Consider the following 18,083-nt stretch of genomic DNA (forward strand, 5'->3'; position numbering starts at 1 on the left):
ATTTTCTAAATCACCAATATTTTTCTAAGAACGTTCTACCATTTTGAACACAAACTGGTAATGGTAGTGAGTTGAATGTTATTTAAAACATTTTCTCTTGTTGCAATTTCCCAGTGTCGTCAAATCGTTTAAAGTACCATCAAAGTTGTTGTTACTGCTGCTACTATTACTACTATTACTATATATAGTAGTATTTTCCAAGACTGATTTCAAATCTTCATCATCCTCTTTTGCTTGTTGTTCGATTGTGTTTTGTTGCACTTTCAATTAGACATTTTGAAATTGGTCGATTGGTAAAATGGGTTTTGGAAAAGTTTGAAGAGTTTAAATAGTCTAAGAGGCGGTGGCCGTCAAGTGATAGAGGCCTTTTACGATTTGTAACAAAATCCAAGATCAAATCAACAAGAGAGTAAATGTTGCTGTTTACTATTATCTGATCCCTTCTATTATCGATTTCAAAGTTGTTACTTTCCATGAGACAGGTCAACAGTCCATTAGTTTGCTTAAGATAAGACTGTGGGAGTAAAACCCCTACAATTGATATAACTTTGGCCAACATTGAATCTGCTTCTTCTTTTTTACTGTCGTTGGCGGTATTTGTAAGTGTGTGGTGATGGATGTGGTGATCTGGAATTTTGAGATGTTTTTTAATGACACTCACGTTGATATGTTTAGACTGTTAGGGTACTTGACCATCTGGCAAAGTGTATTTTGAAGCAAAACTAGTTGTACATCGTTGGCAATGCTCTCAGAATTAATTGTTTTAATTTTGTTCTCAGATTGTTCCACATGGGAAAGGGTGAGCTCTATTGGAGTCAACCTTTGAGGTTTAGCCATTTTTCACGTCAGGGCCTAAAAAAATTGTTTACAAATCCTGCAATTATTGGTAGTGAAAGTGTAGAGAAGCTTCCACCCATTTGGAGAAGACACTTTCTTTTGAACCTTAGACCTTTTCCTTAGATCTGACAAGCTTTTTCTGCTAGAACCTATCTTTAAATAATGTGTAGTTACTTTAAGGCCCTTGCCTCTTAAGCTACGTGAATAATATCATCCCTGAAGCCAAAGTTACTCCATAATCTTGGTCCAGGGATCCACGGGTTAACAAACATATTGTAGATAGAAAGTGGTTCAGTAAATTTTAGGACTACCCAATACTCCCTCGTTCATTCACAAGACTTTATTATGTCTCCTTGGCTACAGGCCTCAATGACCTCTAAAAATATGGAAATAAATGGAGGGCAGTGATCAGACTTCCTCACCTTATTTTTTCAAAAATTTATCTGGGAATTTCGGGCTATTTGCGTAATTTGAGATTTTTGGCCGTTTGTCTACATTGCATATCTCGTGCCATTCCTGGTTGCATAATTATTCCACGTTTTGACTATTTTGAGCATAGTAGGAAGCTATGAATTAGGTATGGTCTCATATGTAAGTTGGGAGGTGGTGTACGATAGTGACCATGGGTATTAAAGGGTACGGGAAGGAGCCAGTTGGCTTAAAGACACTTACATCCAATAAAACAACCCTAGAACTAATTATTTTACATCAAATAAGCCCCCTTTAAAGTTGCCATGACTCGTGCCTTTGCTATGACTCGTAAGTTTGCTTTTTTACAATAATTGTGGTCACTTTGATAAATAGTTAATGTCTTTTTCCCTAGTTGATGTCTTATCCATTCATTCAAAAAGTAAATACGAAAGCCTTACTGGATTTTTAAGAAGCAAATCAGCATCTGGAACAATCGCACTGTGCCATACCAGGAACATCATATTCGTAATTGCAAATGCAGTAAAAAGATTTTTATGTATTTCTACTCGTGTGCATCTCAATGATCTGAAAAATAAAAGTAAATCACAAAAAAAGCACAGTGCCGCATTCATTCCAAAAAAGTCAAGTCTTCCATACGAAATAAAAGGAATATAGAGTTTCAGTTTGTTATTAAACAAATCAAAAATGACATTTGATTCACATTATACTCCGTAAACTATGAAGAGTGAGGTTTAATTCGTTTCAAGTATTACGGAGGAGGAACGCTGATTCAGAGCTAATGTAAGGAAGGATATGTGTGCTTGCTAGCTCAATAAGTACATTTTTAGGCCAAAATTATTTAAATCTCAATAAAACTTCGGATGAATAAAGAGGGGGTCTGAGAGAGGGGGGGGGGCTGAGGCAGAAAATCAATATTTTTTCCTTTTCCTTTGGACTAAGCTAAGCATAGATGCTAAGGCGTGATAGCTCCTGTCTTTTTGCAGAGACGTGTGTTCTTTATAACATAAAAAATTAAATTATTATGCTTACTGACAAAAAAGGTAGGAAGGTAAAGGGATCTGCATCTTGAGCCACCAAAAAATTGATCGGGCGGAGACTGGTACCAATGGTTTTCATATTTTTGGAATTGAAAACGCCCTTGGGAAACACTCTTATAGAAAAAAAGAAAGATAACCATGGAAGTAATGGCTCTTAAATCTTTTTTTGGCTTTTCAGATCCTCCGCCTAAAAAAAAACCTCGAGGGTGGCTGTTTCTAACGATTATTTTCACTCTGAATTCTTCAGGAATATTAAACTTGAATGTAAAATAGTGGATTGAAGAAGCGATAGGTAGCCCACCTTCACATTCAAGAGAGGCTTGGATTAAACAGCCCGCAGTAACAAACTCCGCCTTCAGCTCGAATATTATTATTCTGGTGGTGACCGTCCTAAGCCTATAACAACAGAGGATAGGCAGTGGGCCTGCCAACCAACCTCAAAAACCAGCGGTGAAATTCCCTAAGAAAATATAGCCTGCAAAAGAAGCATAAAAGGAAAAAAAGTAAGCGGGATTACTTTTCCGGTGACGACGCCTGTACCAGCCAAACGGGTTTGACTTTTAAAAAGAATGTACAATGGAAAATCGGATATGAAAACGTGTGAGCGCCAGCACAGCTGTTTGAGGTACTACAGTCGAAAAAGGAGATGACTCGCTACTGGCTAGACATTCCCCTAAGAAGTGCAATGGCTGAGAAACGTGAAGAAACTGCTCAGCGTTGGAAACTTCTTAATCTTCACGAACAATGAAGCAAGGCATAAAACTGGAGTGGCTGTAGTCATTTTAGGACCTGTAAGAAAATCACTAATTAGTTTAAAACTCGTGTGCACTGCATTATCACTGCTAAATTCCACACGAAGCCAGCAAAGATGATTCTGGTTTCGAGCTATGCACCCGCTAATGAAGCCACAAAAGACTGGAAATAAACATTTTATGACAAACTGAGTTCTGTCCTCAAAGATATGCTGAGATATAGCATCTTCTGCGTTAATGCAAAAGTTGGCAACAACAAAGACTGCTGTTTGAATTCCGGGGCAACCACGGTCCTGGAGAACGTAAGGAAGATCAACTCTCTCTGACCCCGAAGATATCCACTAGCAATCATAGACTTCATGTGACGGGCTTACAAAAACTGCATCGATTACTTTCTGATAAGTAGAAATTGGTAGACATGCGATGTGATTTACGATCGTTAGGATCTTCTGATATCTTTTACGACTATAACTCACTGGTTGCTGAAATCAGACTTAAGCTGCTGGCCCGAAGACAGGTAAAGATAGCTAGGCAGCGGTCACTCGGCTGTGAAAAACTACAAAACCGAGGATTATGGTCGTAATTTGCACTAATATTTACCAACAGGTTCCAAGCCCTTAGTCAGCTGAGCGATTAAGAGCCAGAGACAGCTTGGACGACAATCAAACAAGCCTAAAATAGTGTTGCCAATAGAACACTTGACCTGAATTGTCGTTGAGAGAACAATGGATCTCTGTTAAGTCCTGGGATCGGATCAAAAAGACGGCAGATAAGAGAAAAGCACTTGTCAATTGCCTTTCGTGTAATGCAAGCCAAGCCATTAAACTAGAATATACTCTGCTTGACAATGCTATAAAAAAATTGTCCTTGCGGAAAAGTGTCTTAGCCTTAACTGAAAGCTGAGAAGGCTGAAGAAGCTGCTAGACGGGGTGACTCTCGATCAAGTAAGCCGCATCACTAACGAAATGACTGGAAAACGTTCAAAAACAGATGGACACGTGAAGGATGAAACTGGAAGACTCTAACAAAATAAACGAAGCTTGGGTGACGCATTTCAGAAAGTTATTAAATAGACTGCAACCTGTTAATCTTTCCAAATATATTTGACGTACCATATCTTAACCTTACTATTGAGGGTGACATACTCTGGAGGGTGACATACTATAAGAGGCTAAAAAGCTTAAAGTCCGGTAAATCTCCAGAGAAAGACTGTATCACGGCCAAAATAATTCAATGTTATGCAGGTGCACGTGTAACAGTGTGGACAAAGCTGTTTACGATAGTCTGGATAATGGAACGAATTCCTAAAGGCTGAACGTAAAGCCAGTTCATAAAAATCGCAGACAACACTATAGCATTGTGTATAATGAAGAGGCACTTGGCTTAAATGTTTTATTATTTTTATATATTGTTGTTATTCTATTTAGGCTCTTCATTTAGAAGTGGTGGTCGTATAAACTTCAGAGGGGCATCTTCAACTGGAAATCAAACGTTCTATTTTATTTTTGACTCTTTTCTTAGAGTCAAAAGTGATTAGAGGACAACTAGCCCAACTCCAAGCCCTTTTTCACCCTAATACGTCTGGTCGAAACTCTGAGAAGTAGTTTCGTTGAAAATAGTCCCAAGGTCAAGTACATATGCCTTCAGGATTGACAAACCCCCCTCAGTCCCCAGGCAGGGGCAGTAAGTTATGCAAGTTGCCCATCGTTAACATATTCAGTTTTTATCGAAGGGCTTGTCACATAAATTTAGGAGGAGACTCATTCAATTTGAAGCTGAAATTTCTAGTTCTCTTTTTAAGAGTCAAAAGTAATGGAAGGGCCACCAGCTCTCCTAATCCTCTCAAATGCTTCCGATTGAAATTTTGAGGTAACCAATAGGTTCGAAATAAACCGAAAGTCAAATAATTATGGTTTCAGGTGTGATGCCTCCCTCCAGCCTCCGGAGTAAAGGCTAGAAGTTATGCTAGGTTCCCATTATCAACAGATAAGGTTTTTATGGAAGAGGAGGCTATATAAACGTTTGAGGGGGCTCATTCAATTGGAAATAGAAAGTTGTGACCCCCTTTTAAAGAATCAAAAGTGATCGGAGGATAATCCACCCCCTCCCCTTCAGATCCTTTTCCCCAAATACTTCTGATCAAAATTTTGAGATGGCTATTTTATTCAAAATAATACAAACACCAACTAACTATGGTTCAAGGTTTGATATACCCTCCCCCTATCCCAAGGACTATGTATTATGCAAGCTGTCCATTTTGCATTAATATCGCTAAGTTAATGTAAAACCTATTGGGGAATTACCCCTGATGACAGTGTTCTATTACACTTGGCACCATGAACACAAATCAAATAATCAACGGATTCAATTTTGATCTTTACATGCCCAAATACAAATCATATTATATACCATCGGATTTCCTCGAGCATAGTCAACATTTTAACAATAACCTTATCATTGTTAATTTTAGCCCATCAATCGTAAAGCATTGGCTATGCATTTTTTAAACATTGAAGAATATTGAACTTTTCGTTCCTCTTGACCCTTCTGATGCTTTCTACATGCCTGACATCAGAAACTTTCGTGCGAAAAGTGGAAAATCTATTATTCAAAATCAGAAACGAGTACAAGATTTATCAACCAAAAGCTATGATTTCATGCAGTATTATATTTTGTTTTTCGATGTCGCGCATATACTTACAATGAATTTCCAAGCATTTATGGTGACACTCCTCGATTAGATGACTTTCTAGTGGAAAATACCCTGTCATACCTGTATAATATAAATTTCAGTGCCCTAAGAGTAAAATGTTGAAAAAACGTTTTTAATTTTGTTTATTAATGAAACTTGTATTTATAAAACTCTGTGTACTTAACATTTCTTCTTCCACGTATAGGTAACCATCGGAAACGATAAGTGGCAACATTTCGTCAGGATTCAACTTGTATTCATCTTGACATGCAAAGTCAGGATCACATTTTCTACAATATAATGTGACTTCACATTTATTATATCGATTCGCAAAGTCAATAATACTATTCTGATTCATATTATAAAATGCACATTTTTAAATATGCTTATTTGAAGCAATGTCACGCACAAAATTCTCATATGAAGAATCACTTTCTGTAACAACCAAATAAAAGTCTATAGGTTTGTAATTATAGTAGCCTGTATCTTCACAGCGATGTCGTAAAACCAGACTTTTTTATTATTTCAGCAATTGAAGAGTAGACTAGGTTCTCCTCCCCAAAACTATTTAAAACCACGACGGTACCAGTCTCTTAAAACTAAACTGAAACCACGTTTAGGGTCTTTTGCAATCATGCCAGGGTAGGTATTTTTCCATTGATCACATTTATCATAGGGACAATTGGAGCATAGGAAACTTCTAATGCGAGAGTCACAAATCTCTTCAAGACAGTAATTACAGTATTTAGTTTGCACTGCATATCCTCTGTGCAATTTACATGGATGGCATAATCTACACTTTTCATTATAGTCATCAACAAAGTACAATTCTCACAGAATGATCAGCTGCCCAATATCAACAAACATAATGGACATGTGCAAAACATTTTTCGATGTTGACTGTTTCACTTCCAAAAAGATACTGACTGGGGAAAATGAAAGTCTTCTAGGAGGAGAAGGAGTGACGTCACAAATACGTTTAGACAGGGTTTTTCAAGCTATATCTCGTTGCCTTGCAAAATGGCCGTCTAGGTAGTTGTTAATAGCAAAATCACAATATCATTTTGCTTTGTTTCAATTATCATATCAATAAATTGATTAAATGCACCTGGACCCCGACGTAAAACTTTCATACAACAGTCCAAAGATGGAGATTCGTTTCTCATTATATCGTTAAGCATTCTCTTAGAAAGTATTTTCCTATGAAGAGGTAACTCTTGAATTCATCACGTGGAACTAAAAATTTTTCCTAAGTCACTAGATTTTACTCTGACTATCGGTTATAGGCTAACAACAGATGTCGCCAGTAACAAACTTTTATTCCTTTTTATAGATAGATTCAGATCGTCCTATTCAATATAGTTCACTATTGCATTTAATCCGCCTTGTAATCTTTGTAAATGCATTATATTCGTTTCTGCTGCAAAGCATGACTGTTCTTCCGAGCTGAATTTGCTTAATGATGTAAGATATCGTGCAAACATCTCGTCCCATTCTAGGATCAGCTGCAACCCATTGTAATTTCTACTTTGGCATTCGGCACTCTAGGTTTCATTTCGCCATTGTTAGCGCCTTCAATATTGAATAGAGTAAAAGCACCCATTATTAAGGAATAATATCCTTGATGTTGACACACTAGACTCTTTTTCAATACTGAAGCAAAGTAACACAATATTGCGTCACTCTCAACTGCCATTACTTGACACCTCAACTGCCATAACAGACACCCAAATCTCTTAGAAAACATTCCCAATTACGTAACATGCAAACCCTATTACGTAGATGTACTAAACACGTGCGGTACAGCATTGCGTCAGACCGAGGTTCGTGTAATAACGTCTTGAAGGACTAGTTGTTCCAAATGTACACCCCATATGGGCGTCGTCGGATCCGAAGGGCGGTCACTATTTTCTGTTATTTTTCATATCTGTAGAATGCTAAGAACTAGTCCTTTAATGAAATCACAAAACCAAACGGAATAAAGCCGATATCCTCTTTGGAGCAGCAAATTCCATGAATAAATTAAAGAAAATAAACAACTACGCCTCTAAAAAGTTTTTCACCGACCGTGACACCAGTATCTTTTAATATAAAATTTCACTTTTCTAAAAAAAAAATGAAGCAAGCTCAGTTTTCGGTAAAGCGCTATTTTTATTATTTTACAGGTAGTAAATAAAAACCACAAGTTATTTTATGTGAGTAAATTTTGAAGAAGTATCTTCCGTAATCTGCAAGGCAATAATATATGTCCCTTTTAAGTTTCAACTTTGCTCTTTACTCCTTGAAAAAATATTTCAAAGAATCTTTGTTTTTTAAGTTAATGCTTTTGAAACAAAAGAGCAACACAAAATAATTACATTTCCCATTACTTACCTGATTAGGACTAGTTCTGAACAATAAGCAATTTGCCATCAATCTTTCAGTCTTAACATAACAATGCATGATCTACATTCATTGGGATTGGGCGTATAATTAGATTTTTTTTGTACACATGCCCTATAATGGTTTGCTAAATTCTTAGGACACACAGTTAAAAAAAAGAATACAATTTTTAACGACAAAAAATTATACAAACATCCAAAACTATATTACTAATATTCATTTTTTTTGTATTTACTGATATATTCAAGTACCAAGGACAATTAAAATAAAATCTAATATTTTGAAATTTGGTTCCTATTGAATTTTACACTTCCATGTATATGCTAAAAAATCCAGAAGAATAGTGAATTCAATTTCTAAGGAAAAATACCTCCATATGGAGTTATGCAGTTTTTGATAATAGCGGTTGCCAAACTAAAAGAATAAAATAAAAAAAATGTGAAAAAATCTAAACAAAAATGATAGAAAAATTTGGCACCAAACAGCTTAAGAAGGTGCTGGTTTCCTATGAAGGTATAACTGTCTTTGAGAATCGACTAAGATAATTTTAACTAATCAAGATTTTGCCCCGGGCATAAGAAAAAAATTAGGAACGAAAGAAAAAAAGAATTGAAAAAAATTAAGCACCAAAAAGCTTAAGAAGATACTGGTTTCCTATGAAGGTGTAACTGTCTTTAAGAATCGACAGTTCGAATTTTAACTAATCAAGATTTTGCCCCAGGCACAAGAATAAAATTAGAAACAAAAGAAAAAAACAAAATTGAACAAAATTGGCACCAAACAGCTTAAGAAGGTGCTGATTTTATATAAAGGTGTAACTGTCTTTAAGAATTGGTTGTTCGAATTTTAACTAATCAAGGTTTTGCCCTGGGCACACGAAAAAAAAATTAGGAACACAAGAAAAAACAAGAATTAAAAAAAATTAGGCGCCAAACAGCTTAAGAAGGTGCTGGTTTTCCTATGAAAATGTAATTATCTTTAAGAATCGACTGTTTGAATTTTAACTAATCAAGAAAAAAAGTAGGAACAAAACAAAACAACAATTGAAAAAAAAGGTACCAAAAAGATAAAGAAGGTGCTGGTTTCCTATGAAGGTGTGACTATCTTTAGGAATCGACTATTCGAATTTGAAATAATCAAGATTTTGCCCCGGGCACACAAAAAATTAGGAACAAAAGAAAAAACAATAATTAAAAAAATCAGGCAGCAAACAGCTGAAGAAGGTGCTGGTTTCGTAAATCGTATGCTCGAATTTTGATTAATTGAAATTTGCCCCGGGCACAAGAAAGGTCAGAACCATTACTATCCAAGAAGGAAAGCTCTGCTAAGATATGGAATAACTTCTGTTTTTTCTAACTTCCAATGTCGCTCTTTAATTTCATTTCGAACAAATTGTATTTTCAGTTTTGTTAAATACGAGGAACGAACAAGAATTAAAAGAAAAAACAAAATAAAGAGTTGTGTGTTTTCATTGATTTATCTTTGTTGCAGAAAAACAATATATTTTTAACAATGCCAGAACATACTAGCGGTCAGTATAACTTTCGTGTCACATCACCAAAGCTATTCTTAGGTGTATAATGAGTTGTTATGAGTTGCTATGCAAGTGAAAAAAAGCCTATTAGTTTTTTTCTAACCTTGCCTTATTTGTTACATGAAAAGGGTGATAATTTTTATTTCTCTATAATGACTCCTAATTCGATTTTACTTTAAGGTTGTAAAGTTGTTGTTTTATTAGCTATTAACTATTAATTTATTAGTATCCAGTCATGATACGGCGGAATCTTGGCAAATGAAACTCCTTTGTAATTCGATTTTTTCCAGCTTTCTTTTATATCTAGTCATTATAGACACTTACGTAAGATTTTTTTATGGGAGGGGGAATAAAAATGAACCTTATAAGAATTATCAGTAAATTAGGGAAGAATTTTAAACTTGGGGGATGTAGACCCCCTGCGTACGTCCCTGAATCTTGATCCAGACTCGTGCACTTAAATCCTCTTAATGGAGTGACAATTGAGCAGGGGGAGGGGTATTAATACAACTATAGTGTTTGCAAAAACACAATAACAGGCGTATAATCTGAAGAATAAGTAATTCTATGGGGTGATCGTATAGATGTCGTATTTTGAGGGGGAGCATGAGACAAAAAATCCCCCTTTTTTAGAACTTAGAATGGCACATCTAATTCTACTTTAAATAAGAAGCTATGTAACCCAATCAAGCTCCCCTCCTAATCTCCTCTATATATAAAAATATAGTCCTATTCACTAGCATAGTTATACTCACTAGCTTACCTGAAGGTGCAATAAATGATTAATGCTACGACTAACGCCGTCAAAGAGATAGAGTAGCCAATTATATAAATCCCATTTATTTGCTGCCACACCTAGAAAAGAAAAGTTTTTTTTAAAAGGATGTGCTCAAGTAATGCTTTGTAATGGAAGCTCTTCAACAGATACATAAATCACTGTTTTATCTAATCAAAATCAGGTAACGTATGGCTGATAGACATAATCTATGAATTGAAAAACGGAATATGACATTTATTCTTTAATGCTTCATCATAACTATGGGATTAAAGATGGCCTTTCATGGGAGTGGGATAGCTGCAGTACCTACCTCCTACCCTGAGCCTGGAGGAGGGGAGAAGGCGTGACATCATGAGTTCATCATAAATACATGCAGGACTATAAAACAAGATTATATTTTATAATCTTGTAATAAATGTAATCTATAAGAAAAAGCTTTCAAACAGTTCGTGGTAACGAACTGTAGTAAGGAGTGACCCGGCTCAATAGTAACCGAAACTCTAAAAAATGGAATTTTGATACCAATAGTTACATCAGAAAAATTGCATTTTAATGCTGATTTTAAATATATAAGTTTCATCAAGATCAGTTATACCCATCAAAAGTTACGAGCCTGAGAAAATTTGCCTCATTTATGAAAATAGGGAAAACACCCCCTAAAAGTCATACAATCTTAATCACACCATCAGATTCAGCGTATCAGAGAACCTTATTGTAGAAGTTTCAAGCTCCTATCTCCAAAAATGTGGAATTTCTCATTTTTTGCCAGAAGACAGATAACGGATGCGTGTTTATTTGTTTTTTTGTTTGTTTGTTTTTTGGTTTTTTTTCCAGGGGTGATCGTATCGACTGAGTGGTGCTAGAGTGTCACGCGAGGGCTCATTCTAACGGAAATTGAAGTTCTAGTGCTCTTTTTAGGTGACCAAAAAATTGGAGGACAACTAGGCCCCCTCCCCCGCTCTTTTTTCCCAAAAGTTACCACATCAAAATTCTGAGATAGCCATTTTATTCACCATAGTCAAAAAACCTAACAACTATGTCTTTAGGGACGACTTACTCCCCCGGAGTCCCCGTGGGAGGTGCTGCAAGTTACAAACTTTGACCTGTGTTTACATATAGTAATGGTAACTGGGAAGTGTACAGACGTTTTCAGGGGGGATTTTTTGGCTTAGGGGGGAGAGTTGAGGGGGGTTTAGGTGGGAGGATATTTCCATGGAAAAACTTCTCATGGGGGAAGAGAATTTCAATAAAAGGGGCGCTGGATTTTCTAGCATTATTTGAAAAAAAAATGAAAAAATAAATACGAAAAGGTTTTTCTACTGAAAGTAAGGAGCAGCATTAAAACTTAAAACGAACAAAAATTATTACGCATATGAGGGGTTTACTTCCTCGTTATACCTCAACCTTTACGCTAAAGTATTTTTAGTAATTTCAACTATTTATTCTACGGCCTTTGTGATTCAGAAGTCATTCTTGAGGAAGTGGGACAAAATTTAAGCTTTAGTGTAAAGAGCGAGATTTCGACGAGGGTTGAACCCCCCCATATACACAATAAAAACATACGAATATAGAATTTCGTTACGTAAGTTAACTTGTAAGTTACTTATATTTTTTACCGATGAAAAGGTTTGTAAAAAATTAAAAGTTATAGTTGCTTTTTTAAGTAATCAAAAAATTGGAGGGCAACTAGGCCTTGCTCCCTAACTTCTTTTTTCTCAAAATCTTCCGATTAATTGCAATTAATTAATAAGCACATTTCGTTTTAATTATTTATGTGCGGAGAGCCAAGATTAAAACATGCATTAATTCAAAAACGTCCAGAAATTAAATAAAAAAACAAGTTTTTTCAAATGAAAGTAAGGAGCAACATTAAAACTTAAAATGAACAGAAAGTACTCCGTATATGAAAGGAGCTTTTCCTCCTCAACGCCCCGCTCTTTACGCTAAAGTTTCTTACTGTTTTAAAAACAGAGCTAAGAGAAAGAGCGAGAGTTAGCGTAAAGAGCGAGGCGTTGAGGAGGAAAAGCCCCTTTCATATACTGAGTAATTTCTGTTCGTATTAAGTTTAATGTTGCTCCTTTCTTTCATTTAAAAAAACTTGTTTTTATAAAATACTTTTGATTGTCAGAGAATTTCGTGTTTACAATTTGCTCCATACATAATATCATGAGAAATTCGATTCTTCGTACCAGGAAAGAGATTAATATATATATATATATATATATATATATATATATATATATATATATATATATATATATATATATATATAATATATATATATACATAATATATATATATATACATATATATATATATATATATATATATATATATATATATATATATATATATATATATATATATATATATATGTATATATATATGTATATATATATATATATATATATATATATATATATATATATATATATATATATATATATAAATTATATATATATATATATATATATATATATATATATATATATATACATAATATATATATATATAAATATAAATATATATATATATATATATATATATATATATATATATATATATATATATATATATATATATATATTATGTATATATATATATATATATATATATATATATATATATATATATATATCTATATATATATATATATATATATATATATATATATATATATATATATATATATATATATATATATATATATATATATATATATATACATAATATATAAATAATTAAATCTGTATTTATCTACAGAGGCAACAACCGAACACAAGGGGCTCATCAGGAGAATACACTGGCCTATATAGGGTTTTGCCATATATATATATATATATATATATAGATATATAATATATATATATATATATTTATATATATATATATATATATATATATATATATATATATATATATATATATATATATATATATATATATATATATTAATATATATATATATATATATATATTATATATATATATATATATATATATATATATATATATATATATATATATTATATATATATATATTTATATATATATATATATATATATATATAATATATATATATATATATATATATATATATATATTAATATATATATATATATATATATATATATATATATATATATATATATATATATATATATATATATATATATATATATATCTATATATATATATATATATATGGCAAAACCCTATATAGGCCAGTGTATTCTCCTGATGAGCCCTTGTGTTCGGTTGTTTGCCTCTGAATTATTTGTCTATATTATTTTTTCTATTGTTTGGTAAATGACGACTTATACTTATTGACGACATGGCTGCCTGTCATGGATTATTCTTTATGGTTGATGTGTATGGCTATGCTGTTTGACCTATGTGATTGTATGGATGAGTAGGGTTAAGGCATCATTCAAGTACTGGTCTATATTAATCACTAATTTAGGAAACAGTCTTCCTTTTCTCCTTCTGTCTCTCTTTTTTTTTTTTTTTTTTTGTGTTTGTGCTGTTGCATTGGTGATTTCTCTTTTCATGATATATATATACCAAAAAAAGGAATTTATTTCTTAAAGGCAAACCTTATATTGGCCAAAAAATTCACTAATGTGGAACCTAGGTTCGCAAGCCTTGTGCTCTACTGACTGATCTAGCCGGGCCTGTTTAGGTGGTTTTACACCTTTGGTATATTTACCTATATAAAAATCAAACGGATGGCTATTTACAAATTTTCTCTGGACTAAACAGGCTTAGTTAATTATGCAGGGCTTTGCAACTTAGCAAACACAAAATCATTGACCTAGAAAAGGGATGTACTTTTCATACGTTTTATCAAAAATAATTTTTCGGGAGTCACCAAATAGAACGTATAATGGTAAAAAGAAGGAACATCTCTTTCGATTGCGAAGTCCCAGTTGTAGTGTTTTCAATAAGAGCCGAAACTAACAACAGAGCAAGCTGCCTCTCTTCGTCACCATATGTGGCTTTGGACGTCCAAAACAATGGTTTAGCAATCAATGACGATTTCACGACAGAATTTAAAACCAAACAATAGAATTGTCGTTATACATGCCTCACGACAACATGTGATTATTGCAGCCCCAAAACCATATGTGCATAGACACTAAACTAAACTGTGCGTGATAAATCTCATCGAATTAAGATGCACACAAAATATTATAATCAGTTTGAATGAAGGGAACAAGGGGGCACTGATTTCCCATAACCTGATATAATTTCGTAACACACATGTGCTGCTTGGCTGAATCAACGCTTAGCAGAGTTCCAAAAAAAAGCTTGCCAAACTGCTGAAAATACTTTGCACAGTTCCGCCATGCTTGGCACCGGCCACTTGCTGTACATGATTTCTGAAAGAGAGCGGCACCTTGGAAGTGAATAACGGGGCAGAAGGCCTCTTTAAAGCAAAAATAAGCAAACTATTACTCTTTTTACTTGAAACCATTCGTGATAAAAAAAATTGTAACATGAATGCTCAAAAAATAATCTAAAGCAAAAATTGGCAGCTGGCCCTTGACATGCCAAGATCAAAACAACCTTTGACTGATTCGGGTTACTTATCGCATAAGCAGTGATATTTTATTTTCATAATTTTGTTTTCTCCGGACACAGAGCTGGACACTCGATCTTTCTCTTTTGACGGACTGGCTTTTGTTTAGGGTCTATGAATCTGAATTAGGGATTGATAATGGTGATTAATGCCCACGATTGCATGTCAAAGGTGGACTTGATTTTGTCGCTCCTGTTTGGAACTTTATGTTTCCGAGCCAAGAAGACCCTAAAACAAAAAAAAGCTAAGAGCCACGCCCAACCTCCTACCCCCAAAAATGGGACCTAAAAAGGGACAATTTTTGTGATTTAGGTCAAAACTGGTGTCCTTAGATCCTTGGAACCAAAGAAATCCTAACCAAAAACAAAATTAAAAATAAAAATTTATTGGTTCCCTTAAAAGGAACAGCAAACTCTCTTCTGAACGGATTGCAATTTAAGCCTTGAATCTTTGGGTAAAGTGGAGTGAAATGTAAATAAATGTTTAATTTAGGAAACGGTTCCCCTCCAAAAATGGGACCCAAACAAGGTAAAATATTTTTGTAATGAAGTAGAAACTTTCAACAATTAAAAATTAGCTAAAGGAGTTAGAGCTAAAGGGGTTGATTAGCTAAAGGGGTTAGAGAAGAAGGAATTAGAGGGTTTCAAAACGAGCTGAAAGAATTTGGTAATTGATAGGTATGAAATTTATAGGTATGAACCCAAAGAAACCATCAGAAAGTAAAACAAAAAAAATAGAAAAAAAATATATATATATTGTGCCAAATATGGCTCAAAGGAAGACCTAAGACAGATCAATTTCCTGTAGGTAAAGTCCCTTTTGTTTTACTTGTTATTGTTTTTGTGATGGAAAGGCAGTGTTTTATTCGTCATTATATATATATATATATATATATATATATATATATATATATATATATATATATATATATATATATATATATATATATATATATATATATATATATATATATATATATATATATGTATATATATATATATATATATATATATATATATATATATATATATATATATATATATATATATATATATATATATATATATATATATATATATATATATATATATATATATATATATATATATATATATATATATATATATATATATATATATATATATATATATATATATATGTATATATATATATATATATATATATATATATATATATATATATATATATATATATATATATATATATATATATATATATATATATATATATATATATATATATATATATATATTTATATTATATATATATATATATATATATATATATATATATACATATATATATATATATATATATATATATATATATATATATATTTATATATATATATTTATATATTTATATATATATATATATATATATTTATATTTATATATATATATATATATATATATATATATATATACATATATATATATATATATATATATATATATATATATATATATATATATATATATATATATATATATACATATATATATATATATATATATATATATATATATATATATATATATATATATATATATATATATATATATATATATATATATATATATATATATATATATATATATATATATATATATATATATATATATATATATACTAGCTGTTGGGGTGGCGCTTCGCGCCACCCCAACACCTAGTTGGTGGGGGCTCTTCGCGCCCCCCAAACCCCCCCGCGAACGTAAGTCGTTATGCGCCATTGTAGTTGTGTCCCTTTGTCCCACCTGTGAATATAGATAGATATATATATATATATATATATGTTTTAACTACGTATAACTTGCGAATATACAACATTCTTCGCTGTCCCATTGTCTGTGCATATAAATAGATTGTCAGGTTTACCGACTCTTGAACATGCAATATATAATTGTCCATGGGAAAACAATCCGTATTCAGATCTATACCTCATGATTCTAATGAGTGCCGTTGAGCTTTGTTGATGGTGATTGCTAATCGACCATTCCCTGTGTCGCCGTCATCATTTATATATCCCCCTGTGCCCCCCGGCGTCCCCGTTGTAGTTGTGTCCCTGTGTCCCGGTCGTCATTTATATTCCCTGTGTCCCGGTCGTCATTTGTGTCCCGGTGTCCCAGTTTGTAATTTCTCTTTGAGCGTCCCGGTCGTCATTTATATTCCTTGTGTCCCGGTCGTCGTTTGTGTCCCGGTCTGTATCCACATTCGTTTTTGAATTGGTCTTTTTTTAGTTTTTAGTTTTTTACCTTTTTTTCAATTTTTTTTTAGTTATACTTCATGATTCTAATGATTGCCCTTGAGCTTTGTTGATGGTGATTGCTAATCGAACATTCCCTGTGTCCCCGTCGTCATTTATATATCCCCCTGTGCCCCCCGACGTCCCCGTTGTAGTTGTGTCCCTGTGTCCCGGTCGTCATTTGTGTCCCGGTGTCCCGGTCTGTATATACATTCGTTTTTGAATTGGTATATGATGAAATAAATTTTTGTGTTTTTCCCCTTTTTTTCTTTTTAGTTTTTTTTGGGTTTTTACTTTTTTTAGTTTTTTTCGTTTTTTTTTCTTTTTTCTTTTTAGTTTTTTTGTAGTTTTTACCTTTTTATTTTTTTTTATTTTTATTTTTTTTAGTTTTGTTTTACTCCTTTATTTTTCAGTTTTTTCCTTTTTTTATTTTTCTTTCTTTTTTAGTTTTTTTAGTTTTTTAGCTTTTTTAGTTTTTTATTAGTTTTAGTTTTTTTTTGTTTTTAGTTTTTTTTTGTAGTTTTACCTTTTTTTTTTAGTTTTTTTAGTTTTTTTACGTATGTCCTGGTCGTCATTTATATTCCCTGTGTCCCGGTCGTCATTTGTGTCCCGGTGCTTTGTTGATGGTGTTGGTAATCGGACATTCCTTGTGTCCCGGTCGCTTTCTCTTTGAGTGTCCCGGTCGTCATTTATATTCCCTATGTCCCGGTGTCCCGGTCGTCATTTGTGTCCCGATGTCCTGGTCTGTAATTTCGTCAGTCGACAAACATGACGTCAGTCGACACACAAA

General features: G+C 32.8%; 1 protein-coding gene across 2 annotated transcripts in view; it reads right to left on the reverse strand.

Annotated features, from left to right (window-relative positions):
- LOC136025303 (calcitonin gene-related peptide type 1 receptor-like) overlaps nucleotides 1–18,083 on the reverse strand; it is a 264,444-nt gene that overhangs the window by 126,865 nt on the left and 119,496 nt on the right. For both annotated transcript variants that reach the window (XM_065701203.1, XM_065701204.1), the window contains exons 5-6: nucleotides 10,430–10,521; nucleotides 1,707–1,833 (exon numbers count right to left, since the gene is read on the reverse strand). In XM_065701203.1, the coding sequence (XP_065557275.1) occupies nucleotides 1,707–1,833; nucleotides 10,430–10,521 (219 nt within the window). The remainder of the gene's footprint in view (nucleotides 1–1,706; nucleotides 1,834–10,429; nucleotides 10,522–18,083) is intronic.

Source organism: Artemia franciscana, chromosome 3, assembly GCF_032884065.1.
Source record: "Artemia franciscana chromosome 3, ASM3288406v1, whole genome shotgun sequence".
Classification (NCBI taxonomy): domain Eukaryota; kingdom Metazoa; phylum Arthropoda; class Branchiopoda; order Anostraca; family Artemiidae; genus Artemia; species Artemia franciscana.